Source organism: Nasonia vitripennis, chromosome 2 (assembly GCF_009193385.2).
Source record: "Nasonia vitripennis strain AsymCx chromosome 2, Nvit_psr_1.1, whole genome shotgun sequence".
In the NCBI taxonomy this organism is placed as follows: domain Eukaryota; kingdom Metazoa; phylum Arthropoda; class Insecta; order Hymenoptera; family Pteromalidae; genus Nasonia; species Nasonia vitripennis.
In genome coordinates, this window is record NC_045758.1 from 7,481,694 (window position 1) to 7,509,016 (window position 27,323).

Below are 27,323 nucleotides of genomic sequence, written 5' to 3' on the forward strand. Positions count from 1 at the left end.
CAAATTGAACATTTCGGTATAAAAACAAACGAACCCGCAAAAACAGAATCTTCGTCCTGTGCAAACGAATCAGAGAGAGAGAACCGCGTCAGGGCGCGAGAACGGACAGCATCATGAACTTTCCAACGCTAGTGTGACTCACGCGCGGGGCAGAGAGAGAGAGAGAGAGAGAGAGAGAGAGAGAGAGAGAGAGAGAGAGAGCAACATAGACGTCCTTAAAAATTCGCAAAGCGTCCCCGCGATCCGAGGAATCCCCCAACGCGTTTGTCGCGCACAAACACGTAATCCAGTTCTTCCGCACACGTCTCGTCGACAAACTCGACGACGAACGACTCTCACCGCACACACCGGCGCAGCTGCCACACGGGAGATCTAACTTCATGGTAAAAGGAAGCGCCGTGCAGACTAATCACAGGCGTGCGCGGTAGGTAGACGTATGGTAGACGCGGATAGAGTCTGCGCGACTTTTGCCGACGAGTTAACGACAGGCTCTTTTTGCCCGGGAATCGCTTTCAGTCGAGCTTTTTAGTTGCGCCGCTGACTCATCTTTCGGCGCGGCTTATTTTCCCTTTGCTATTCGACGCTCGTTTGGCTCTCAAAGGAATTATTAGCTGATATGCTAATTCTGTTTGCACTTTTCCGATGCGAGTTGCCGAAAGCTGTTTGGAATGGAATAGAAATAGTGTCGCAGTAAATTTCGAAATTCGAGTCAGGACGGGATCAGCCGTCGTCGCAAGAAGTGGAGTGCGCAGGAGAGTATAATACGCGATACTCACGGGAGGTCTTGCTTCGTTCGAAACGGCTCTATCAGCCGGCGAGGCGAAGTCCTGGAAAAAGCGGAGCGTGATGCAAACCATAAATGGGTGACGCGTTCGCGCCGCCGCATCTCTTCATTCTCTCCCCGCAGCTGTGGAACATCGCACGATCGAGCGGCCATCATTAATCGGCTGCGCGAAGCCTCTATACTGCCTCGAGGCTGCGGAGAATAATCATCCGTAGTATGTGTCCAGCTGTGCCTATGCAACATTGCGGACGCGCTGCACGCACGTGCGCTTGCTCATCCGCACTGATACGCTCGCGCGTATTATCGCTCTTGAGGTCTGAGGCCAGTATGATCGCCGAGTATGTATTCGAATGCGCAGCGTCGGCTCGGGATTGATGCGTGAAATGATTCTGTGGTCCGGTGGTTATCGAGATGATTATTAATTCGAGATGAATTTGAAAAGTCGATATAACAGCCGTAGATTTTATGTCTAATGAGTTGCAACCTGATGCACGGCTAAATATTGTAAGTAGAACAGCCCCTTGATTAATTTTCGGAAGTTCTGAAAAGTTCTGCACATTATCCAGCTCCGTAGAAGTTTGACGTCGTGAATTGTAAACATGTCTGTAATAAGTGACCTACACTTAATGTTTGAGTTTTCGAAAACATTTCCTAGTGCGTAAAGATTCTTAGAGGGTGCCAAGTTTAATAATATCTCTCTTGATTATAACCACTAAGGGTTTTTGACAATGACTGATGGCATTGATCATTTCTCATTTTAAAAATTTCAGATTCCTTTCGGGAAGTCTCAATCAAGTATAACGAGAAATATTTACAATCGCTCCAATGTCGAGATAATTACCATGTTTATTTGCAACATTTATACATTATTAATACACGAACATAAAGTGAAGCACATACATGACTTAATTTCCACTCGTTTGATTTATGGATACCATATTGATTGCAGTTATTCCATAAATGACTGTCCAATTAATAATTCACATTTTACGTAGTTATTCATAAAATATCATTTTAATAAAAATATAACTACAAGTATATACCGGTCCAATCATAAAAATGGTCTCGTAAATTACGCAATTCGACTGCGAGCATAAATCTACACACGCACCGCCCGTGAAAAATGCTCGGTGCTCGAAGCTTTATGCGCATGCACGGCATTTAAATATACACAACTTCGACTTCAGAAGATCGAACAAGTTCGGTATACGAGAAAAACGACTCGCGCCGCTCGCCAGATACATATAAAGTATCGCGTTCAAAAGGAAGTTAATGTACACGCGTTCGTCGAGAGCGAGGCCGTGCGAATATAAAAATAATGCCGGTGCCGTTAAAGAGATGCCGCACAGAACCAGACCGGCGGACAAAACGAACAAAACGAAAATAAAACACGGCACTGCTGCGGCGGTGGCAAGTCCGAAGACGAGAAACTGATATCACTTGTCTGCGAATTCAATACCCTTTCATTACCTCTTAATTAAGCATGATCTAATATCAGCAGCTATAATATAATTAAATTCAAATTATTGACGAGTGACAAGTTAACAATCGCCGGGAATGCGATACATCGCGTTGAAAAGGAGCAAATCAATGACAGGACTACAGCCAGAAGCGAAGTAAAGATGTAACGAAAAGATATTGAGAGTGAGAGGGAGGGGGAAGGGGGAATAGAATTAATGTTCCACGGCGTCCTCAAACTTCGCACATACATATCGGATTACGGAGACACCAAGGCGTAGGAAATGAGAGCGAGAGGACTAAGAGAGGAGCCGAGTCGATAGCTGCGGGAGGGAGAAATTCGATCTCCGATGAATACATCGGATTCGCGGAATTCGCGGAAGTTGGCCCGTGGCGCGCGAAATTCGCTCCGCCGAGATTCGCCTCGTTCTGCTCCCAACTGCTCCGGAGAGCTACGGACATGCCGTCTCTCTACGCATATATACCTATATATGTGCATACACTCACACCGACTTGTATGTACATACACAGGTGCACACGAGCGATGCTTATCGCGGCAAGATCCTGCAGAATTCACGATGACGTATTAACGAGATCTGGATTTGCGATGGTGAATAATTGTTTCAATCGGCCCGTTCCGCCGGATTCCCGAGGTAGTATATATAGTATGGTGGAAGCAAAAAGGAGGATTTCGAGCTATACGAATAAAATAACATAAGCTTGCACGCTCGGTTCGTCCTTTTTATTCATACTTCATGCGGATGGATTTTGCCGACTGTCTTTTTGCTTTGGCGCGAATAATAAATGACTGTAGTGCTAACTCATCGATTCGCACTGCGTTATATTGATTTAGAGAATTACTATAATTTCTTACTTTGTGATTATAATGTATCGTATAATATTGAGGAACATATGTATATAAAACACTTCAATTCCCTGGTAGAAATTATGTTAACGGTTAATAAGCTAAGTTTTAAGACACTTATCTAAGTTGTGGTTAACGATTTAATTAAATAAGCGTTTAACCGTTATAAATGCATAGATATGACGCATTATAACTCATGATAAAACGAAACTTTTGCTTGAAATTTGTCAAATGACTGTTACAATCCGAAAATTGTAGAAAAATACCGTTACAATCGTAAAAAAATCCAAATATTCGTAATAAGACATATATACATTTTAATGCCAAAAAAAGGGAAAAACAATTTTTAACTTAATAATAATACTGATGTGGTATTATAGATACGCATCACTAAAATATTAGCAATATTTTAATTAATTTTTTACATTAAAATTTGATAAAACTGGCCAATTAAACTTAACTTTTTAATGAATTTCAACCGTTAATTTTCTACCAGGGTTGTTCGTACTCGAGAATGATGTCGGAAAAATCGAGTCAAAGCCAGGTATTTCTCTCAAATGAAATAATTTAATTCGACTCTTGTATGCTTCACATTGATTTAATATAATTGTTATAGGTCAAAAACTTTCAGGAAATATGTATGTGTTTTACGCGACTTTTCTGTCGACGAAGCGATAAAAAAAACGCAATATCGTCGAATCAGCTCGACTCACACATACGTATAGCTATGTACATATAAGAGCACGACTACGAATCCATCAAGATCCTACCGGCGTTTTATTAAACATGCCCTAGCGTGAAATTCTTACCCATCTCCCGATCCTTTTATAAAAAACATTTGAATTCAGTTCCCTATAGCCAAGTTTTATTTGTGGCAAAATTATTCGAGCTCGTACTGCAGGCGACAGAACAGAGCTAGAAATATACCGTTTCTATAAAGGTGCTCTCTCAACTTTGGATATTGTAGAACATTTTGATTGCGCTAAATTTATAAACGCGTATTAATCGATTATCTGCGAAGCTGAAATAAGTGCTCATTCTATAACTCTTAATAACAAAAAGAAAAATTTCAATCTAGCTACTTCAAAAAGATTTAAAAAAAAATCCAGCCAGTAATAGCAGACCCAGCGCTTGACAAATTCACCCTTTTACCGACCTAATATTCCTTCGCTAATAAGCGAACTTTTCCATCCCTTACTCCGCAGCGCTTTTCCTTACTCACTCGCCCCTGCGCAGTACCTCCCATCTCCTCTCATCTCCGTTATCGCGGATAAATACATAACAAGTCCATTATTCACGATGTGCTTCGAGGGCTAGATGCACGTCTGCCCTTCCGTGTAAGACATAAGCCTTCAGATCCATCCGTAAATATAACCGAGCTTTTGAATCATTAAAAAGCTCTCGGCGCGCTGAGGCTTTACAGTTTCGAGCGCTCACGCATTAATATCGATCAGCTACTCTCGCGACTTTTGTTCTCCTCGCTTCGTGCGAGGTGTCGCGGCTACTGCAACTTTTTCAATATCCGGAGGACGACAACTTTACGCGGCGAGTCGCGTATCTTTGTCTATATAGTGCGGGAAAGGAGAGCCGCGGCGTCCGAAGCCTCCGGCAGCTGCTCCCTTGATTTAACTTTGTTTTCCGCGGAGCTGTCTACCTGTGCGGCGCTGTCCGCTAGCGTAACTTATGCAAGGCGGCAGAGATAGATATAGAATGGCGACTTAGCGAACGGAAGAGAATCGACGTTTTTGACGTTCCCGCGCGCAGTCTTCTGCGACTACGTCTTTATAAAGAGTTGTCAGGACGAGGGGTGGGAGCTTAGTCGAGCGCGACTCGTGTGCAAGCGATCGCGGAGACCCCGAGCTTTCGTATATTATAAGAGAGAGAGAGAGAGAGAGAGAGAGAGAGAGAGAGAGAGAGGCGCACTGCGAAATCACGAGGGTAAAAAGTTGGATAATGGTTTACTTAGTCTGTCAATAGAGAGAGACTTCGCGAGCGAGTTATAAGCGGATAAAAGAAATTTTAACTTGGAGCGACATGCGATTCGAATGCTCTGGCACGTGAATTATAAAGCCAGCTGTGCGCGCGGTGCGATAGCTCTTTTTATTCTTGTTTAGGTATCGCTAATTATGGATAATTACTGTTCTGTGAAGTAGTACTCGTGGAATCGAATTATGCGACTCATTCCACTAGTATTGTAATGTATATCATAATGAATCCGGCATCCTAATTAAAAAATGTAAACAACAATCCGAGCAACGTATCATATTATAAATGAAAAATTAACTCGGGTAATAAGCTGTTCGTGCATAATGTTCACGTATATTTAATGTAAACAGTTGTAATTCGTTAAATACTTGTATCGTTAAATATTGTCGTTAATACTACTATATATTATTCTTGCTGATGGTAATATGAAACTGTAAATAAAACTTCTAATCCTAATTCTAGTCTTTGTGTATTCGAGCAAGTCCACCTGAACCTAGACCTGCACTTTTCCCTGTTTTCCCATGGACACATGCCATATCAGAGTACAGCGACGGCGGCAGTTTCGCGTTCGTTCCTCCGCAGCGCCAACAGCAGCAGCAGCCTAGCAGAGCACCATAAATCTCTGTCCTCGACTTGAACATCTCGCAGTATTTGCCGCGGTGGCACGCAGCCAAGCAGACAGCTCCTCTCTCTCTCTCTCTCTCTCTCTCTCTCTCTCTCTCTCTGGCCATTTACTTCTCCGCCTCACCAAACCGATGTCACCCAAAGCGCGCTCGCGCGCGAGCGCGAAGTGTAAGCCGAGCCTCTGTACACGTGTGTGCTTATGCATATCTGTGTATGCGCGGCAACCCTTTCAGAAGCCTGCGGCTACGCGCGCGCGCGCGCGTGTGTCTGTGAATCCGGGGGAGGCTCGCGAAATCTCGCCCCCGCACGTGTGGCGTGGCCCACTTTCGGCGTCAGCTCCTTCAGGGATATACATTATATAGATAAGAGAACATCAGCTCGACGCAGCAGCGGAGATGCGATTCGATCGCTCGATTATGACACGAGCGGATATCAACCTTATCGCAGTGTGTCTCACTCTCTCTCCAGCTCTCCCTCTTCGCGAGCTGTACGTGCTTCAGTTGGGAGAGGAGATTTTTCCATTCGCCCGCGTTTATGTATGCTCGGAGCTTAGGGATATTTTTTATCCATTCAACGCTGGCGAAACATTATCGGGGCACGTTTTTACATGTTTTTATTAATTTTTTTTCTCTTTGCTCCGGAGTGCTGCGTTGATGGTATAACGGCGCTACTATCTGCATGAAAATCTTTGCTCGATCAACGTCCGCCGCTCGGGGGTAACACGTGCGCTATTTGCTTTTATAAGATTAAATTTTACGTTGCTTCTGACGTTTCCGCGTTGTGGGAGTTTGCATATACCGGCCAGAGGATTCGGCGTAGAAATTAATTATTTACAATGTGTAAATGCAAGGACTGATGAGTTTTTAAATGTAAGATTTAATCCTTTCTACTTTCCGAAAAAAGCGTTTTCAACTTACTAAGCTCGCAGAGCTTTATAATCTCGTTTGCATTATACCAGTGATCCCGAAGGTCTTCGAACGCAATTTATCAACCCTTATTCACGATGAGTATTATTATTTTTTTTTTGTTATCAAGATATTATTAGCTTATTGCAAGTACAATTTTTGATTCTTCGATTACAGATTTTTGAAATAAGATGCACTTCATACAGAATTGTAGAGTGTTATACAAAATTCGATGACTCCTCCATCTATGAACTGCAATCCATAAGCATTCGAAACTCATGTTTGAGTAACGCTCATAGCGCGGGGTTTCGAACATTTAAAAAACTCTGCAAGCTCACGCGGCAACTAGCCGACATACCATCGTTGCTGCAGTTCCTCCCTTAGCTCAGTGGGTAAGACTTTTCATTTTCAATGATTAAGATCATCAATTGCAATTGCTCTTTTACCTCGCTATTTCCACTATTTTCAGATATTAAGATCATGCATTAAAAATAAAAATCGAATGTTAAGAAGCCAAAGAACCAAACAGTGGTATAGATATTGTAAAAATAAAATAAACGGTTTGTAAGTAGTACGTGTAGCTATGGTTTTAATAGCATAAAACAAAGTACAGAAATTAACAGTTGAATCTCGTAAAAGTTATTTGAAATACCTTTAGTCGCGATAATAGCGACACCCCACAATAAATTTCGTACGTTTCACGAATTTCCTTATTCATTTTTTTTAAATATATTCGTTGTATAGCGTATTGACCTTTCATCAGTGAGCCTTAAATGAAGTACATTATATGAGAACAAGTATATACAATCGTAGGTGAAAAAATGCAATAAACTGAAAGTAGAAAATATATAGAGTGACATCACATACATAAGTTAGTTTCACCTCTCATATTTCATGATCCGTGCAAACGCCGCCTAAGAAAATAAAAAATCCAATAGCTCAATAGAAACGACGCAAATTTACACACCATACTGTACGTTCACTCATGAGTAAGTCAATGACTATACAACGAACGTAAACAGGACATTTCTCTCTGTACGAGTCATAGAAAATCCTGCATCGCTCCCATTTTTTGTGAGTAAAAACATCGGTTTATTATTCTCGTCGACATCGATAATCATGATTATTATTAGCGTTACTTTATGGTTTTTTAATAACTCGTAATCCGCCTATTATTATATATTCCAAAAAATGCACAATCAGGAAACAACGTTTAAAAACTTTAGCCGATTACTCTTCATTGAACGTTGCTAAAGTTGCTCTCAGAGGCAAGACCTGTGTTCACCGACTAGATTGCATTGTTGATTATTACACTTAATGATTTTGTGTACATTGCGTACGTTTAATCGTCGACGCTTTGATTGTTTTCTCGTTCTTCAATGAATGTGACCTTTAGTTAAAAAAATCGCAGTCTTTATATAATTTTAAAAATGAGACCGTGACAATAGTCTTATCTTATTGACGGTGTTAGCGTTTTAATCAGAGGTCGTTTGGTAATGTATCTAAGAATTCTTTTTACTATAAAAATCTTAATATTGTCGTCGCAGTCACTACCGTGGTCCTTGTCTTTGTCGTCGTCGTGTGATGAACGTGAGCGATACTTCCAACGATGAAATTTGCAGAAGACTACTCGACTAAAGTAGCAACGAAAGTTGTGAACAATTAAGTCTGGATAATGCAGCGTCTCTCACGTGAGCAACGTATCGTCCAATTCCTCCATCTTGCCCTCAGGCTGGGAGATGACTTTGCGCAACACTTTACTAACTACGTCAGACAGGGATTCTCTGGCACCAACATCCAGCAAGGACATGCATCGCTGTAATAAAATTGTAGTATATTTGTTATATAGCTTCAAGATTTTTCAGGTGCCAGTCAATTTAATTTAAATTTGCATTAAGCGATAATCACCTGGTGTTCTTCATCGCCTACTCTTAAACGTAAAACAGCAATAAGGGCTAATTCACTATTCGCCTTTACGTAACCATTCTTTTCTTTCGTTCCATTGACCAGCATTGGCAGCAACGACTTTAATAGATCTGGTGACATGTTTTCAGGATTGACATTTCTTGCAAGGTGAGTGCATACTCTAGCAAGTAATTGTTTGACGTCATTGCTGTTATTATTCATAGACTGAAAAGCAAGAAGAATTATTATTTAAAATTACTTTAAAGTACGAAAACAAATAAGTAAATATATATTTTCATGTTTGTGTTCTTACCCGTACGAAAGGCGTAAGAATAACTTGAGGTACTGGTTCTTTGTTGTTCATTAGATACTGGAACAGATATCCACAAGCTCGTACACCATTCATGGCTATTTGGGTCCTGTCAGCTGCCAAGTATGATAGTATGACTTTGCAAACGCGCTCTTTTTCCTTGCCATTGTAAACAACGCCAGGGGCTTCTTTCAACGCAACGAATAACGCTGCCGATCGACCATGCCTTAACATCCAATCTTCGTTGACGTTGCTATCTGTAAGAGACAAATATTGTAAATGAGCTCTAATCAAGTGATATTAAAATATGTCAATTATATGAAACGTACTTAAAAGATGATCATTGTAAGCTGTATTCAGTTGCTCGGGGCTCAAATATTTAATGAGCGCTCCATAACAACCAGCTACTGAGTTTCTCGTAATATCTTCTTGATGACCAAGCATTCCGCTCAAAGTAACGAATACTTGTTTCCTCATTTGTTCTGACATTTTGTCGCCAGCTGGCGTTATGACACCTCGAAGTGCATGCAACATCGTTTCTCTGGTAAAAATAAATTCATAGCCGTAAAAATACTGCTCATAAATACAAGTATAACAACAAGTATAAATATTATATTTCTCCAAATGTATTATTTACCTAATTGCTGGGTCATCGGCATTCTTTACTCCGGTGTGTAATTCAGCGAAAAGAGGGTCGGCGCGAGTATGAATGACAATAAGATTACTTAGAGCATAAGCAGCCTTAAGCCTAACTTGTCTATTGCTGTCATTTAGGGCCTTCAAGAATGTGGTTTGAAGTTGCGGTAAGAACTGCTTCAACATCACACCCACCTAATCGAAAAACTCAATGTTAATAAAATTCATAGATTCATGAAATTGATTCTTTTTTTTTCTTGTTTTTAACTTACTTTGCCGAGTAGAATAGCCAAAGTTTCGAGAACGGCGGCTTTTACACTCCAGTTAAAACGATCACCAAGAATACGAATCAGGGGTCCGGTAATATGAACAACACTAGGCTGCAATGCCGATGCACTCGTAAGACGTATCACCTCGCCAAGTCCTTGAGCAGCGTGCTCCTTGGCTTCTGGCATACCGTTGAGAATGGCCTCACGGAAGATGGGTAGGATTGGCGTAATTCCTTTTGGTAGGCAAAAACCTGGCAGAAGTTCTTGCCCTTTAAGGTCAGAGACGGCAAATCGAACAGCTTGACGAATGTCTTGAACGTGGGCAATTTGCTGATCCGATCCAAGAGTCTATTGAAATGAAATTATAGTTAGTACTTTATCGCATTGACATTTCATTTTCACGGAGAGATTGTTACCTTAGTTACAGCAGTCAAAGCTTCCCAGCTCATCTGTAGTACATCCTTATCGTCATCCGTGAATAGATGAATGAGGCCTCGCAAAAGTTGTGGCACATATTGACTATAATCTGCCCTGGTATCCCTGCAGAAAGCGCACAATAATGTGGCAGCACTTCTCCTCCTGCTGGGATCTTCGGACCTTGTTGCCTCCATCAGCTGATCCATAACTGTTCTGACTCCGGTTTCGTCAGTAATAGACAAAACCACGGTCTGACAATACTCTAGTTCTTGCATCTCATCAGGTGTACCCTGAGCGGTCGAGAGGGCCGTGAGTAGGGCAGGTAAAATTTTATGGAGGAATCTTGTGAGAGCTTCACCAGCCACACTCGCCAGGATAGACAAAGCTTTGGTGTTGACTGGAGGACTAGTGAGTTGAGGAACCAGATATGGGAGGACGACTCGTGATTTGATAGCCATAACTTGACGAAGGCCGTCTAATGTATTCTCAGCTTCAGCCTGGTCCGGGGAATTCAACTGGGTCAACATAGCTGGGAGTATATCATCCAGTGCACGTACGCCAACGGTTGAATGCAAACTGTCAAAGGTCTTGGCTGCAGCTTGACGTACTTCTGGTAGCGGGTCGCAAAGTGCCTTCCTGAAATGATCATTATATAAGCTCGGTCACAACTATGCAATTTATCAACTTAAAAATAATATTATTTACCTGACAGTAGGAACTAAGCTGTTAACAAAGGACAACACCATATCCCTGCTAGTACTAGCCATGATTTCGGACAGACCGATACATACACCTTGTCTCTGATCAGCCTGTTCGCTCTGCAAACCTCTTTCCAGTATAGGAATAATTTCAGGCAATACTCTTTCGCCAAGTTTGCGGACAAGATCACCCAAGGTGCGTGCAGCCACTTGTCTCTTGTCGAAACTTGTGCTAGCCAAACAACCCAGAAGTAGACTGAACAGAGTAGGTAAGATTTCTCTAAGGGTGCGAGGTGTGTTTGTCACGACGACCTTCCAAACGTGCAATGCCGCCTGGCGTACCATAAGCGCAACGTCAGATCTGCCCATGTACAGACCGGCAAGCACACGGTTTCGCCTTTCAGCACCGAGAGCCTTGATGATGGCGTAATGAGACTGTTCAGTACCAAAGTTGTCATCTTCACTTGCAGTCTCGGTGGACATTTTACCAGACACACCAGAAATCCTATATAATAGGTCACCCAGCAGTTGTACTGATGAATATCTAAAAATGATAATATATTTAGTTAAAATTATTTTCTAAATAAATTAGAATTCTTAAAAAAAAGTATTTAGAAGCTTTACCTGATCCGCCAGTTGTCATCAAACAGACCTCTCTCTAATTCCGGAAGCAATAACATAATCGCTGAGTCTGCATACAAAGTGACAATTCTTTGGCCAGCCCTAAGCGCAGTTTCTCTAACGTACTCATTTTCGTCGGCCAAAGCCTTTAAGATAGGGTTGATTATCTGACCAATGTAAGGTGTAAACTCGGAAGTGAAAGCACTTGGCATGTAAATGAACATCATGATGTAACCATCCTTGACATGTGGTGCGATATCTGTGCGCTCGGCTGTACTAATGATTTCAGGCATAAGCTTGTGCAGTTTCTCAACACCAAGACCGCGCACAACCTCTGACAGACCCTGAGCAGCACCAGAACGATCTACGCTGCTGGTTTCTGAAGTGAGGGTCATCATGAGCCATGGCAGCAAGTCCTCGAAGCTTGATTCACCCATTCCGCGAACCATTGCGCCAAGAGCCCGAGCAGACACGCTACGTACCTAAATAAGAATAAGTTAATAAATAATGATGATTAATTATGCATTTTTAAACTTTCAAATCAACTAGAATTGCATAATTTCTTGTTACCTCTGGCACAGGATCGAGTAAACTGGTCTTTAATCCCGGAATAATGGTTGGCAAATATGGTGTAAGATCCTTTTGATCAGTTAGTGAGTACATATTACCGATAATTTGAGCTGCCATCTTTCTAGTCTCCGTTGACCTATCCATAAAGGCTCGCTGAACAACGGGCATAATAAGAGCAAGTGAAGGTGCATCAATGAAATGCACAAATTGTGTGTCCAGAAGAGTTTGCAGACACATAGCTGTTTTCTTTGATGGATCTTGCAGAGCTTTCAGCAGTACAGGGACAATAGCTTGAATTTCAGGATTACGAATGACACTGCCAATAACTTTCAAAGCCTCGGCACCTGCTTCCTGTACTTTAGTGTGCGAATCACTGAGAACTTCAATAAGTTTCGGCACGATACTGGGCAAGCAACTGGATAGTTGTTTTGGCGCACAATAAGCCATAGCACCAAGAAGCTCAACAGATCCTATGTGTGAATTGTTTCAAATTAATGTTTTTTAAATGTTATATCATTGGATCGTATAGAAAGAAATATAAACCTGTCTTAGTTCTCCAAGAATCCTCCTCTAAAGCAGCTAACAAACTAGGCAGCACAAGTTTGACACCGTGAGCTGACAATTTACTCATCACAACCCTTGCCGTATCGTCCGTTGCTGCTCTGACATATTGACTGGAATCGCCGAAACAGAGCAAGAGATGCGGAAGTACGTGAACGATATAAGGCTCGAATAATCTGCCGAGCATAGTGCAGAGCATCTCAAATGCGAAAAGTGCACCTTCTCTGTGTCGGTAGTTTTTCTTGTCTTGAATAGCATTGGTCAAAGTAGTCATGATGTCCAGCTGTTTCAGGGCAAGTATACCCATACCCTTGATAAGACCAGCAAGACCATATGCGGCACCCTTACGCTCTCCGTATTTGTCAGAGTTAAGAAGTTGATGCATGAGCTTTTCGACAATCTTGGGTGCGTCTTCTTTGATGGACGGTACGAGATGTGGCAGGCAGTTTGCTACCGCTTCTTGAACCTATTAAAATGATTGCAAAATAAATTAATACATAATATTATTACGTAACAGTCAAATTCTTTTAGCTGTCTATTAATTAATTTGTCAATGTACCTGTTGTGATGGCGTTGACAAAGCTGCGATCAATCTCGTGACAATGGGCTTAATTCTAGGATCATCCTTGTCTAAATGCCTAGCCAATGAACCCATAAGAATAACCACACTCTGCTTAATACAATCAAAACTTCCGCTTTTAGGCGCTTTGTCCATGAACTCTTCGAAGACGGGCAGCAGCGACGTGATATTATCCTTTCCATGTAAATCAACAGCAGCAACTGCAGCGGTAAACATTTCCGTTCTCACTGTTTGGTTGCGATCACCCAGACCAGTAGACACGAAGAACTGAATCAAAGTCTGAATGGTCTCTGGAGTGAGAAGTGGTGCAAACTGGGCCAGAGCCAGGGCAACACCTCGCCGCGGACCCCAGGTGTCAATAGGTTGCTCAATGATGCGACCAAAGTCATTCAGCTTGGGTGGAATCATGGCAAGTTTAGTTTGGTAAAGGTGTAGTAAACGGTCAAGGATACCAGACATGAGTTCGGGATCTTGAGAAAGCAATTCAGCGAGAGCACAAGCAGCGGCTTGTTGGACAGATTCAACAGGATGAGCGATATCTTGGATAAGCTCATCGCAAAGAATGTTCGGATCAGCTGTCAAACCTGTATAAAAAATTATAGTTTTCAATCTCTTCCACTTTCACAATAAAAAAAGTAAGCAAAATAATTTTTAATAAGCGTTATACCTGCACTAGACCAGAGCTCGTTAGCGAGCTCTTTATTTTCATCGTTAACATCAAATTTGGCCACCCAGATTCTCCTCGTTAAGTTGAGCAGCTGCACCGGATCTTCTTTTTCACTTGGAAAAGCATTTTTAATGACCATCAAACCTCTGAGAGCAGCATCTCTGACCGCAGTCAAAGGATTCTGTAGAGCACCGGTAAGTGAATCGATTTCTTCAGAACTAGCCAGAGCCGCGCCCTCGGTACCACTGCCTGACTGTGCAACGTCCAGAAGAGTAGCTACTGAGTGAGTCTGGACACGACCCGTAGTAGTGCTCATTAGCTCGATAAGCAAGTCGAACATCTGCTTGCGAGGTAGGAGACGCGGATGGCGCGCATCTTCGGGATTTGTTGAATCACCGCGCTGTTTTGCGTGATCCTGCATTATCTGAAGACCTTGGGTAATCATACCTGATGTGTAAAAATAAGTTCTTTGTTAAAATTAAATTAAGCAAATGAGTATTTAATAATTTATGTAAAAAATATACCATCATCTTTGCAGGTCAGAAGAGTCTTCTTGATAAAGTGGAAAACATAACAGAAAGCAGGCGCGCAGAACAGCTGCTTCTTTTTCACCGTCAAAGTATGAATGAGGTTTAGCGTACGCTTGATAGCCTTTGAAAGCTCTTCTTCCTCCCACGCAGGGTCCAAATCGCACTGCGGTTGATGTTGCCTCAGTGTGACGTGAGCGATCAGTTGATCGAGAGTTGGATCATTGGATATAAGAACTGCTTTTGAAAGACCGACAAAAAGTTCAGCCATCGTCGGTGCCGCAAGCGGTGAAGCTAGATTCCTCAAAATCGATGGCAGCAGATCTTTAAAGTAGAACGACAGATGGAAACCGTTTCCTTCCGCTGCTGCGTTGACCATAGACACAACGTTGTTGATGTTCGTATTCATCTCGATCAGCCTGTTCCTGATTGTATTCTCCTTATTGTACTGGGCCTTAATGGCCTCCTCTTGTTTAGGTGTCAACTTTGGCTCCTTGATCTTGCCCTCCTTCTTACGTTTCTCGTACAGTTCTCGCCTCAGCTGCAACTCTTCTTGCTGTTCCTTGAACGAGTAAACCTTGCTCTCCCTCTTCATATTCATCGCGTTAAGTATATCATTCTCGTCGTTACCTGGCAGCACACTTTTGTCGTATAACTCTCCCTCGGGAGTTAGATACGTGAAGTACTCATCCTTGGTAACTTTGGTAATCTCAGGATCGTCAAGTTTGGCTGTGACGTGAGCCACTAGCGTTGGAAGGATAACATCCGGAGCCAACGAAGTGACTTGTTGTAGAGCGTTTTCGTAGCTCGTTGTAGGCTTGTAATTCTGCACGAAGAGTTTCTTGATCTCGCTACCAAATTTACGCAAGAAGTTAGCCGGGTTATCGCAGAACTGTTTTGCGATACTCAGCCAAAGGTTTGGCACTGCCTTATAGATCACCGGATGGTGGGCCGGAATCAACGCATCTCGCAGTAGGTTGTAGGAGTGCTGTTCATAGAGGAAACTGCCGGAACAGATAGCTGAGAGTCCATCAGCCAAAGAAATTCCACAGATAACTTTCTCAGAGTTGGCATCTTCCTTTGCGTTCTCCTTGTCACTCTCTACTTTGAATTTGACAGATTCTAGGAACTTGTTGAACTCCACAAAAAGAGATTGCACGGGCTCATAAGTACTGATAGCTGTCAGAATTTTTTTCAGTATAGTACAGCATTTGCTTCTAGTAGCATATCTGGGAGTTGTCACACAGACAATGATTGCTCTGTGTACCCCACTCAAAGCTTTTTCATTGAGTTTATCCGTGAATTCGGCAATGAGCTTCTCGCAAAATAGCATCAAGTGATGGGTTGTGTCGTCATTACACGTTGATAGGAATTTCTCGGTAAAGAAGACTTGATCATCTACTGCCGACCAAAGAACACCTTGCTTATCATTCTCTACTTGACCAGTTATAATTAATTTCAAGAGTAAATAAGCAGCATAGAGACCCTCTGTCACCACAAGAGGTTGTGCACTTTGTTGTGTTGCCCTTGTAATTGCCTGAATCAGGATAGGAACAATGGTTCCTGTATAACTGGATATTGGCTGAGGTGGTATGGAGAAAAGTAATCTTATGTAAGCAGTTCGCACTGCAGGGGTTGAGTTTTTGGAAGCCATTCCCTGTTTGAAAGCATCGATTACATTTTTGGGTGCTTCATTGGCAAACTTTTCACACCACAGTGACATCATTTCCAATGCATGGCCCAGTGTCTTCTCATGAATTTCTGTCTTTAAGACTTCAATGAAGTAGCCACAAGCAACCTCTGCTAATTTCTGTACACTACTTCCACTAACAGCATTAAAACTTAAATTACCAGCACCTTGTAAAACTGAGATCTTGTGAGTGGCCACCGTCAACTTTCCCTCTGAACCATGGAACACAGCAAATATGGCCTTTAGTAAACCTTCAACTGCAGAACTGTCAGAGCATTGTAAGGATAGCCTTTTACAAGCATCAGCAGCTTCATCTCTAACAAGATCAGCCTTAGAATGTAAATTTGCAAACAATCCTTTACTGATATCATCAGTGTAGCGACTCAAATCAAGACTGAGGCTGGTCAAAATGTGACCTACAGTCTCGATAATAATTTCTGGATTTCTCAACATCGCCTTCTGTAAAGCAGGCAACAACTGATTTTTGAAATCATCATGAGAAATCCTCTTCAAAAACGGTGCAGCGGCATCTATAATATAAAGATCTGGCTTTTTCTTGCAGCTAACACACACTTTCATAAAAGTACTTAAAATACTGGTCTTCAGCTTCTCTATGAGATCAGCCTTATCCGATGCAATAAGATAAGTTGTGAGTAAACCAGCAAGCGCAACAACCCCTTCATTTGGTTCCGCAGCAATCAAGACATCCACATATTTCTCTTCAATATTATTTTTAACAGTTTTCCATTGATGAGAAAAGAGTAATTCAACCTTTTTTGTGAGTTTTTTATCTCTAGCAGCCAATGCAGCAGCGCTGAGTACGGCTTGTGCTTCTATCAATTTTGATAAATCTGAGTTATCCAAATTATCGAGCTCTTTAGCTCCATGAAGGAAAATCAAAGAACTCCATCTTAAAACTGTGTATGCTGATGCAGCAGTATTGTATCTATAAAAGTACAAAATGAAATAAGCATCGGAATCTTCTACATTCAACTTCTCAAATGTAAAGCAATGGTTTCATGCTATAAATAACTACCAACCAGATGTACCCAAGACAAGAAAACCATCAATATTTACATCCATTGCACATTCCAGAAAAATATGCCAATTAGTATAAAAAAGCACTTTTACTCACGTAGGTATCAAACTTTTGTGCCAAACAGCTTGCTCCGCAATAACACTTGTCAAGTTCTTTAGTGTGGCCTGAGGATGTTGCTTGATCAGGGCCACGATCAAATTTGTTACGTAGGACTGAGAAGCGGTGTCATTGTATCGATGCAGAGTGATGGGCACACTCTTGCATATTCCTCCCACAATCTTTTCATTGATGCCTGCAACGCAAGATCAGAAGCCATCAGTACAGTCGACATTACAAACTGACCAACTACTTTCACCGGAAAAGCATAAAATATGTTTCGGATGCAGAAAAGCGGTGTGAGCGACGAGCGAATTGTTGCTCGGACTTTCGCTCGGCGCGGCGGAGAGCAACAACGTGCTCCGTTGCAAAACTCATATCAATCCCATAAGTTGAGCAAGACAAATGGAGTCGCGTGAATACTCGAATACTCGATAATGTTAGCCTGCTCCGGTATTGATAAGCAAGGAAGATAATAAAAGCGAGAAAGTTGGGCTGCACAAATACCTACCAGGATTTGACAAGACGTCGACGACATTCTGGAAGATCTCGCGGCGCTCGTTCCTGCTGGCAGTTTGAATGCGGTTTGGTAGATCCTTCAAGGCCTTCGTCAGCTGTAACAAAAAGTCACCGGCTTTAGTCGGCAGACTCGCTAATTCACGAGGTAAAGCGAATTAAACGGGCTCCACGTGACAGACTCACCTCGGCATCCGCCATATTCCGAAAAGAACCGGGAGAGAACTAACTGGGGGGACACCGCCGTGTAGTCGGAATAGTGTAGGTATCTATCTCTCCGGCCTGCTCGCGGCAGACACACGCACACACAATAATATACACGTGTAGCTGAAGCTGCTGCGGCGGCGACCGGAGCTTTTCCCCCGCCGGGACATATGATATATATATATATATATATATATATATATATATATATATATATATATATATATATATATATATATATGTGTGTGTGTGTGTGTGTGTGTGTGTGTGTGTGTGTGTGTGTGCGCGAGTAGGCGAAAGCAGTGGGTCGCGGGCGAGGGGGGGCGCACCTTCCGTCGCTACCAGATGGCGCTTCACGCGACACTTGCTTCCAGCGGGAAGATTTTCGAAAAAAATTTTGGGTGTTCTGGAAAATGCTTGTTTTTTGTTATTTTTTTTTATTTTCGCGTTCAATGATGCGTTTTTTGTCTAATAAGAAGTTATACTTAACATCACATGGTGAATCCATCGACTGATCGAAACAAATGACGATCATAGCCGCATTTGCAACAATCGATATACAGTAAAGCATAGTTTATAATCATTTTTTGTCTCGGATAATTTAAGGACGATAGAAAATTCTAATAAACATTGAAGAAATGTTATTTTACCGCAACAATATGATATTTCCTTCGAATTGATTATCATATTTGCCGCAAGATGGCAATGGATTCACGGTTAAATTATTCGAAGAAGAAGCGATGGGATGAGCAGATTTTTCTTCTTTCCGTTTTATTGGACAAACAGTGTACGGAAAGGCTCAGTTTATCCTGTTGCGTCTTTTCCATAGTGCCAGTTTATTCGGTGTGGAAGTATTTTTCAGAGCGTCGCGACAGTATTTTTTTGATTATCGTTGAATTTATTAATCACGATAATGACGTTGATGTGGGCATCGTCGAAAATTTATTTAGTGGCTGCTTTGTGCTTTTCGTTGTTTAATTTTTCAAATGCTGGTAAGTAGTATTTGCTTGCATTTTTCACATGGATATAAAAATCGATTTTTTAGTAAGTACAAAAAAGTATAATATATAGTATCTTTTACAGATTGTCCAAATATTATCGAAAGATCGCAATGGGGTGCAAAACGATGGAAAGAAGTAAATTATTTAGTAACACCGTTACTCTATGTTATCATTCATCATACTGCTACTCCGGAATGCAACAGCTTCAGTAGCTGTGCGGATATAGTGAAAAACATACAAAAATATCACATGAACGACCTCAAATGGTTTGATATCGGCCATTCGTAAGTTAATGATAAACACAATTTTGCACAACTTTATGCGGGTCAACTTATTCATTCCGAAAATCTTAAAAACTAAATGCTGTAGCATTTTTTTATTACCTTATTTATTCATCTTTGGAGATAATTAATTATGTAGATGATAGATGATGAATCTGAATACTCCCGTCATTGTTGACTAGTGGTGAACGTAATTATAAGAAGATAATTGATTATAATTATCCAATCTTCGTATTAGTCAAAAACATTGCGCGTTATACCTATCAAAGCAATCTCAATTTCGTAGATTTATGATCGGCGGTGACGGCAATGTATACGAAGGAACCGGATGGTCAATGGAAGGTGCCCACACTTACGGCTATAATAAAAAATCCATCTCCATTGCCTTTATCGGCAATTATCAACGTGAGTAAAAATTTCTACCTGAAGATGACTGTAATAGTATTTTATTTTTTCAATTACAACGTGTAGCATTGATTTGGTAATTTTAAAAGTGATATTGTTTATTGTGTCGTCACAACAAGGAAAAGTTTTTTGTAATTTGATAGCAGGCATTTTTTATCCAATGCAACTTTCAAGGAACTTGTACTTTTCACTGGAATATGACTCATACAGTTATTCCCAAGCAATCGGATTTTTTCATTTCGAATCAAATAAATTTATTTTATCTGTTTTCTTCATAAGACTCGTATCGAAATTCAACTGTGGAAATCAACATAGAAAAAATACCAACGGAGGCAAGTTTGATAGCAGCTCGTGACCTCATCGAGTGCGGTAAAAGTCAAGGATATCTTCGGCAGAACGTAAAGGTCATCGGTGCACGCCAAGTGACGAGTACGTTGAGTCCTGGTGATCAGCTCTACGCCCGCGTACAGACGTGGCCTGAATGGACTGCGATTGCTAAATGAAGAAGTTAATCATTTTTCTTTTATACATGAAAAGGCAAATAAAAGACTTGTAAAAATAATTGTTTCATCAACTTAATTTATTTTATACCATACTTCTATTGTACTTATATACAAGACTGCATTGATCTAAACAATTGTCTATGATACATCATAACATGGGACAGAACATGTCTTCGTATAGTGTGTCAGCAGCTTCAAAAACAAGCAACATAAACGACACGATAAATGGCCCTGTCCACAGAACCAACGGCGTGTGTGTCTTAGCTCGACGTATTTTTTCTTTTTTCTAAAATTATTTACAAATTTTCGCGTCTTCTCCAGACAAATGGTGCTAAGTGCTTGGTCTTCATAATCCGAAGACCGGCAATAGCCGTGACGCAGTGAAAACGCATATACGAAATGGCGACGTGACAAATTTCACCGATTTAACGATAAAAACGATTACATAAATACAAGATGAAAATGAAATATATTAATTAAGTTAACGCCTTTTGCTGACTGGAATTAAAAGAAATTGGCACTAAATTTGTGATTCGAAAAGCCTCGCTAATTAATTTTGCTCACGCATCAACACGATTAAGTTTCTGGTTACTTTGTGCTCTTAATTTGATATACATTAAATGGTTAAGGTTCATCGATAATGCGCGGAGTAATAAACTCCATATTTTTGAATTTTATTTTCACGTTCTGTATCCCGCGTTTGATAATCTGTATTCCTCTTTGTAAATAATAATGTCTCGTCGACGCATAAATAAATAAATGTGTATATTCAGCTTCGTGTCATATGACTACATAAAGGCTTTCTATGTACAAACACAAAAGTCTAAAGGATTCATACCGTGTATCGCAATGCCTGTACATACAAAATGAATCGCGCTACAGCGATATCATCACCTCGAAAATACTTGGATCTCTTTTCTCTCTCTCATTTTTTCTACAATCGTTAATGCACCATTAGTAAATTCATAAAATGCTCGCTTCTACACTCGTGAACTTTTCTTCAATTAAATAATCTCATCAATCTTACAATTATAAAAGGCCTCCGCCAAAGGTGATAACACCTTTCAATACAGCTCTTTTGACTTTTATTTGTTAGCATATGGGTAACAAATCGGGTATGGATACTTTTGTCTTATTTTTCGCTTTTGTATTTTCATTTATAATATTATTTTGACCAAACTATAATATTAACTAGTAACGAGTGCTATTATTTTTTTTTTCATTTTTTCTAAGCAAATTAGTTTACAAGAAAGGAAAATTAATAATCATTATTTGAATTGCTTTTTTTGATGGATATGAAAAGTAATTGTAGCGTTTTTAAAAAAGTGTTGAAATTAATCATCGTTTACGCATTAGTTTTGCATCCACAAGTAATAAAATTTAGCACGACTGATTATTTGTCATAAAAGCAGACTTTAGAAGAATATTTAAAATTTCCTACAAAACGTAATTTTTATCGCGAAAATAATTAAAAAAATACTTTTTAAACTATTAAAAATCACACATTTGTGGGAACTTTAAATATCAATTAACGGTTCGTTCTTATTGCCTCACTTTAACAGACAAATAAAATGCTCTTTCATACTGTAATTGCAATAATATAATCTCATAGTACTTTAATATACTATTGCTCGCGTCGAAAAGAAAAAGTTACACAGTCTATAATTCTTAACTCTTTCATATCCATATAGCAAACAAAAATTGCTCTTTAAAATCCGAAAGTAATAATCCCCCTCAGTATGTCTCCGACATATTTGCGTCAAAAGGAGGAATATAACGAAGGGCATTTTTTATTTTTTTGCATACTTATTTAAATGTAAACCTATCAGACTGCTAGAAGTTCAAAGTGAGTCAAGAGCAACGATAATGACCCTGGTTAGATAACAAATCACGTTGAAAACGATGCACTTTTCATAATACCTAATCGGTAAAAACTTATGAATTGTTACTTACTCATTACGTTTTTAAATATATTAACAGATTAATATAAATAAAAACTTGTCAATCGCATTTATTTATATGTATTAACAATGTATATTTAAAATTTACCACCGTACTTCGTTTGATCGTTTTCAGAAATAACTATTACTTTGAATATCAGAACCAAGGTATCATCGATTAACCCTCTAAAATCTGAAGCCAAATCAACGAAAAATCTTCGATTCGTTTAGCATCAGACTGTAAAAGCTTAACTATTGCCCTTAATAACTTCTTATAATAAACCGCCCTTACGACCAAACAGGAGCGAACTAATAGTACCAAGCGCCGTTTGTGCCGCCGAAGATTCCTTTGTAACGGGCACTGTAGATGATGAGCCTGTAACACCAGAAGGTGGTCTCACTTGACCAAGATCCGGCCTCGTGGCTCTTGCACCGCCGCTACGCCTTTGCCTCGCCGATGCTCTCCTAGTTGAGGCGAAATTTTCAATGTCGTTTTCCGTCTTAGATCTTTCATCTCTGCCGGTGGCAAAGGAGACTCCGCAACGTGAGTCATCACTGATAGACGAAGCACCGCAGCTCGAAGTGGAAGAGCTTGCCTCAGAACCCAGCTTCTCAGATGACATCGAACCTTTCAAAAATGTAAGTTGCGCCATCGGACTCTCACGGCGTGAGTATAGAGCACCTTGAAGAGCCAATTGCGGCATACCTGTGCCCGAAGCCATAATGCTATCAAAGCCAATACGTTCTAGCCTTTCAACTAGCCTTCCGCCGCCTTGCTGTTTCTTGCTCTGTTTGAAGTTTTCGCGCCTGCTCTTTCTATTCGTCGGTGTCTGTTGTGGCGTTTGTTGAGGTGATTCGCCGGTAAAAGTTCGCTTAAGAAGCTCGGCCCCGGTCGCAAACAAACCAAACGGCATCGAGGAAGACGAAGGCGTCGGAGAAGCTGATCTCGAGTGTACGGGACTACCATCGGGACTGTTGCAAGGCGTCGTCGTAGGCGTAAAGTTTTTCTCTGCGTTGGGTGTTGAGACACAGGAAGGCGTAACTGCCTTGATGCCGCGTTCGTTAAGCATCTTAGCGAGTCCAAGGGTCGTAGAGAACGTAGACGTGGAGTTACGACGACTCAGCATGCGCGGAGTGTTGATGCCCGAGTTCATACCGCTGTTGGGCTGGCTGGCGACTCGGCTGGAAACGACACTCGAGGTGAGGTTCGTGTGGTCGTCCGGGTGCATGACTGTGCTGTTGGTATATGTATAGACAGAGCCCGTGTCCTGGAAGAGCTTGCCCGGGTTGAGGTATTCCTCGTCCTCTTCAACGTCGGTGAGCGTGAACGTTTCCAAACCGAGATCTTCGAGACCTCGACCTCCACGGGTCTTTACACCCGGCCGGTCTTCTAATAAACCACCTGCAAATTTACACTCGTTAGACTTGATCTAAAAACTGAATATATACTAAAGTTCCCAGTAAAAGTATTGCTTACCTAATGTCGGTGTGGCGAGTTGTGACCAATGGTGAAGGGTCTGCGAGCCCTCCATTGGCTTGACTATCTGCAGCTTCTCGGGTAAACGCCAGCTCGCAGAGCTGTTACCGCTGAAACCGCTCAAATTGCCGCTGCTACCCGTGGACATGATGCTGTCAGGCGTGCGGCAACCAAACGGCACGAAGTTCGGCGGTGACTGCATACCTCCGTCGTAATCATAGCTATAACCAGCACCAGAACTAAGGCAAGCTCGACGAGCTATCACTTCTGCGGGAGTCAGCCTACGCAGCGCCGCCTCGAGATCTGCAGCACCAGGCGCACCTGGGACGCCCGTCTGTTGTGGGCCACTGCGAATCATCAAAACGCCATTGGCAACCAATCCCGACAGACTGATTCGAAATTCACTCTCAAATACATACGGATAATCTTCCGAATCTGTGAGAAGAGAACCCTCGCTATCACTGTGACCTGTAGAGTCGAGGCTTGGGAAGGTCGAACCGACGTGCCTGCCTCGTCCCTGCATGGTGGAACTCATTCGTGGTCCAAAGGAACTGCTTGATAAAGTCGATGTGGTCATGGAACCCAGCCGCGGGAACTGATGACCATCAGTGGTAGTGTTTGCTGATGCCCGAGAGGCGCTCTTGACCGTTTCGAACACCTTCTTGTACGTTGGTCTGAAAGTGACAATTTTTCTATCTCAAAAAGTTGTAGCTGCTTGCCGCGACTTTCTACAGCCGGTGCAAACTACGGTTCTACCAAAGTTGTGCAAACTATACAGTATAGAAAACAAACTTACATCCTATCGGCGCTAATGCCAGAATCCAAACTCGACTCGGAGTAGAGCGACGACTCCAATTCCAGTGCGATGCTGTCCGGCTGAGGCGCCGCCATGAGGGACGGGAACAGCGCGCCACCGCGAGCCACGGGCATAGACCGTTTGCGCTGGTTCCTCAGCTGTTCCTGTGTCTCCGATAGCATGCTCACGACCTCGGCGTAGCGATCCTTGAACTTGGCCAGCTCATCGGCCAGAGCGTTCTGGTTCTCCCTCGTGATGGTGAGGTTGGTGTTGACCTCGTCGTGCTCGGCCATCAACTGTGCTAACCTTAGTTCCGTCTCGGAGAGCTTCGCCGTCAAGTTGATGATCTGCTCATGCTGCAGCCTGTTCTCCTCCTTCTGCCTGTCCAACTCCTCCGCTATACCGTCCACCTCCATGTTGGCGTTTGCTGTAAAAATTTTCAAATCGTCAGCACACTAATGTCAACAGTAGCATAAGTAAAATATTGAGGGATGAACTTACCCAGTTGGTTGGCGATATCCTTGACGAGCCGAGCCTCCTGTTCCTCGCAGTCGTCGGCCTCGTGCACGAGTTTGGAGAACTCGGTCCTGAGCTGCTTGTTCTCGTCCTCGAGAGTGCTTATCTTGCGCTGCATGACGTCGAGGTTGATGCCCCGGAAGCCGGTTGGCGTACCGGCCTCCGAGCCGCCCGACTCCTCGACATCGTTGGTCAGCACCTGGATGAGCTCGGTCTTCTTGCCAACCTCGTACGTCAGCTGGGTGATCTTCTCGTTCGCTGTCTTCAACTCATTTTCGAGCTCCTGTACCGTTGACTCAAGCTTCTGGTTGTGTGAGAGGAGCTCCTTGCCGATGCGCGCCGTCAATTCCAAATCTTTCTCTTTCTGTAACAAGCACAATCGAGCGGTTAATTGTTATCGTATAAAACAAATTAACCGATATCATAGTCTTCGATTCTATTTTTATTACCTCCTCCAGAAGCCTTGTCACTGCTTCGATATCATTATAAGTCTTGGTCATTTGGCTCACCCGGTCGCTGCATAGAACTGTAACAAAAGAAAAGGTCCACATTGTAGTATGATTTAAGATTATCGTAACTAACTAATCGTATTCTAATGTAGCTGCAAGCTCGAAAGTATTGATTTTGAATTTGTGTTTATATATCGGAGTGTGAAAAGTGAAAACGTCCTTATATAAGCTTGGTTATTATATATGAGCAACAGACAACAGCTTTACGAGACGATACAATTGCAAACGGCGGGTGAGAAAAAATCATCTAGATATATTTGAAATCCTGTGCGAAAAAGCTGCTATCCTCGAAGACAAATAGACTCGAGTATACATTTCTCTTTTACATAAGCAAGCATATCATCACTCAATATCAGCGCACTCATTCAACAATGTGCGAAAAAAGCACGTACACAACTATTGTATACATAGAAACTCTGAAGCCAAAGACACACAGCCAGAAGCTGCTCCCTGGCTCGCGGCAGCGATAAGCCGCTCCTTGACACCTTCTTCGCACGTCGACTGCTCGTTATCACACGACTGCTGCACTGACTACTTCTGCAACTACCACGATGGAGGTTAAGTTCAGAGCTGTATGAAGGAGTGTGTGCATTTGCGGCGGCGGCAAGTAGGCAAGAGACAATCGATTCGTGTGCGCCTATTTTTAAATTACTAACGCAGCTTCATGCGACTTTTTCTGTTCCTTTGCAGCGGTGCGCAGCTGCTTTCTTTCACTCGGTTATTCTCGCACGAGGCGTTGCGCTTCTGCTCTCTTTGTGCGTTCGTTGGCTTATTTTTGTAACGAGAGAGGGAGAGAGAGAGAGAGAGAGAGAGGAGATGAATTGTCAGGGTATAGGCATACTCTTCGCTTGTGTATTGTGTGCAATCCTGCGTTTTAATACAGAAAAGGCGTTGTTCAATGGAGACAAAAAATAACGCCTCCGTTTTTCAATTGTAGCTCGAGGGGTGAGTACAGCCATTTTTACAGTTCACCGAGTTTATAATGTCATTTAACGGTCGACCTTTTCACTCCATCGAGCAAGCTTGCAATAATTCTCTCATAACTGGTGTACCGCTTTTAAAAATCATCACAGCCTGTACTCTACGAATACCAGCGCCAAAGAGAATTCCAAACTGTGCATTCCTTTCCTGTCCGTCGAGTGAATGAAAAACCAGTTCAATCTCGCCTCTCTTAACGCCAAACACAGACAAAGCCATCTATCTCTCTCTCACTCCTTCAACGTCTTTCCAGATATAGCCCCGTCGTCGAAGAAGTCGCGAGATTAACATACAGGTGAGATCGCCTCTGGCAAAAAAGCGGTTAATGAGAGTGGAAAGAATTCCCCGGAGAGCACGTCTCGTTAACTTCGACTTTTCCGGGCGATTCCACGGAGAAAGAGAAGTGAAAGAGAGCGTGTGTGCTATTGGTGCGAGATGAGAGAGACGACCTCGGCAATGAAAAGTCTCGTCTCGTGATGCCGATGTGGGTATACGCGCGTGTGACTCACGCCTGGGATGATCTCGTTTTCTATACACGCTCGCGTTTTTTACCCTTTCTCCTATCTTCCTAGCTCGAAAACGTATTATTTGCAATGCAGTGCAGTTTCTAGAATGTAACATTGCTACGTGTTGCGTTTTTATTCGATTCCTTTTTGTGTCATTGAAGCGAATCGAATATAGCATTGTATGGATTGAATTTGTTCCGTGAGGTGTTATTTCCTTGTATTATATAAGCATTCAATACAATTAAAAGTAAGAAAGATATACTTGTATTTTTGTGCAAAGTAATAAATCAATTTGAATGTAATCTTCGGAAGAAATGACATTATCGATGTCTTGAATTCTTTGCGCACCAGATAATAATAATTCCAGAAAAACATAAAGAGAGTGAATTAAGCTTTGCATTCTTACAAACATAAATAATACAAAGTATCGTACTTAAGTAACGTTAAAACATAAATAAAGAAGGGTTTTCTGAATGTAAATGG

General features: G+C 41.8%; 3 protein-coding genes and 1 long non-coding RNA gene across 17 annotated transcripts in view; 2 read left to right on the forward strand and 2 right to left on the reverse strand.

Annotated features, from left to right (window-relative positions):
• Positions 1–6,473: 6,473 nt before the first annotated feature.
• On the forward strand, positions 6,474–7,429 carry LOC116416122. Its single transcript, XR_004226643.2, has 2 exons — positions 6,474–7,014; positions 7,092–7,429. It is a non-coding gene; the product is annotated as an uncharacterized LOC116416122 (long non-coding RNA).
• Positions 7,184–18,069, reverse strand: LOC100118454 (eIF-2-alpha kinase activator GCN1). The gene is made up of 17 exons (XM_016981758.3): positions 17,911–18,069; positions 17,720–17,822; positions 17,209–17,404; positions 14,381–17,019; positions 13,857–14,303; positions 13,169–13,773; positions 12,592–13,075; positions 12,049–12,518; positions 11,482–11,960; positions 10,865–11,401; positions 10,159–10,795; positions 9,746–10,090; positions 9,475–9,668; positions 9,167–9,378; positions 8,841–9,094; positions 8,531–8,752; positions 7,184–8,438 (listed from the first exon to the last, which is right to left on the reverse strand). Exons 1-17 carry the CDS (start codon positions 17,923–17,925, stop codon positions 8,310–8,312), a joined length of 7,968 nt encoding a protein of 2,655 aa, XP_016837247.1. The 5' UTR covers positions 17,926–18,069; the 3' UTR covers positions 7,184–8,309.
• Positions 18,070–18,646: 577 nt separating this feature from the next.
• Positions 18,647–20,177, forward strand: LOC100117008 (peptidoglycan recognition protein). Of its 2 annotated transcripts, none has more exons than XM_001601820.6 (4): positions 18,647–18,920; positions 19,012–19,213; positions 19,497–19,615; positions 19,895–20,177. In XM_001601820.6, exons 1-4 carry the CDS (start codon positions 18,842–18,844, stop codon positions 20,116–20,118), a joined length of 624 nt encoding a protein of 207 aa, XP_001601870.1. In that variant the 5' UTR covers positions 18,647–18,841; the 3' UTR covers positions 20,119–20,177. The 2 variants fall into 2 exon arrangements, with proteins under 2 accessions (XP_001601870.1, XP_031778837.1); XM_031922977.2 differs by having other exon boundaries at positions 18,653–18,920; positions 19,000–19,213.
• The window catches only part of LOC100118416 (trafficking kinesin-binding protein milt), a 43,309-nt gene continuing 36,160 nt past the window's right edge, over positions 20,175–27,323 (reverse strand). For 6 of the 13 annotated variants that reach the window (XM_008216195.4, XM_032596606.1, XM_032596607.1 and 3 more), the window contains 6 exons: positions 25,297–25,373; positions 24,833–25,211; positions 24,332–24,758; positions 23,955–24,227; positions 23,536–23,882; positions 21,713–23,460 (listed from right to left, as the gene is read on the reverse strand). In XM_008216195.4, coding sequence (XP_008214417.1) covers positions 22,331–23,460; positions 23,536–23,882; positions 23,955–24,227; positions 24,332–24,758; positions 24,833–25,211; positions 25,297–25,373 — 2,633 coding nt within the window. In that variant the 3' untranslated portion in view covers positions 21,713–22,330. Of the gene's footprint in view, positions 23,461–23,535; positions 23,883–23,954; positions 24,228–24,331; positions 24,759–24,832; positions 25,212–25,296; positions 25,374–25,748; positions 25,769–27,323 lie in introns of those variants that run through there. The other 7 variants (XM_032596609.1, XM_032596605.1, XM_031922970.2 and 4 more) reach the window with 3 other exon arrangements.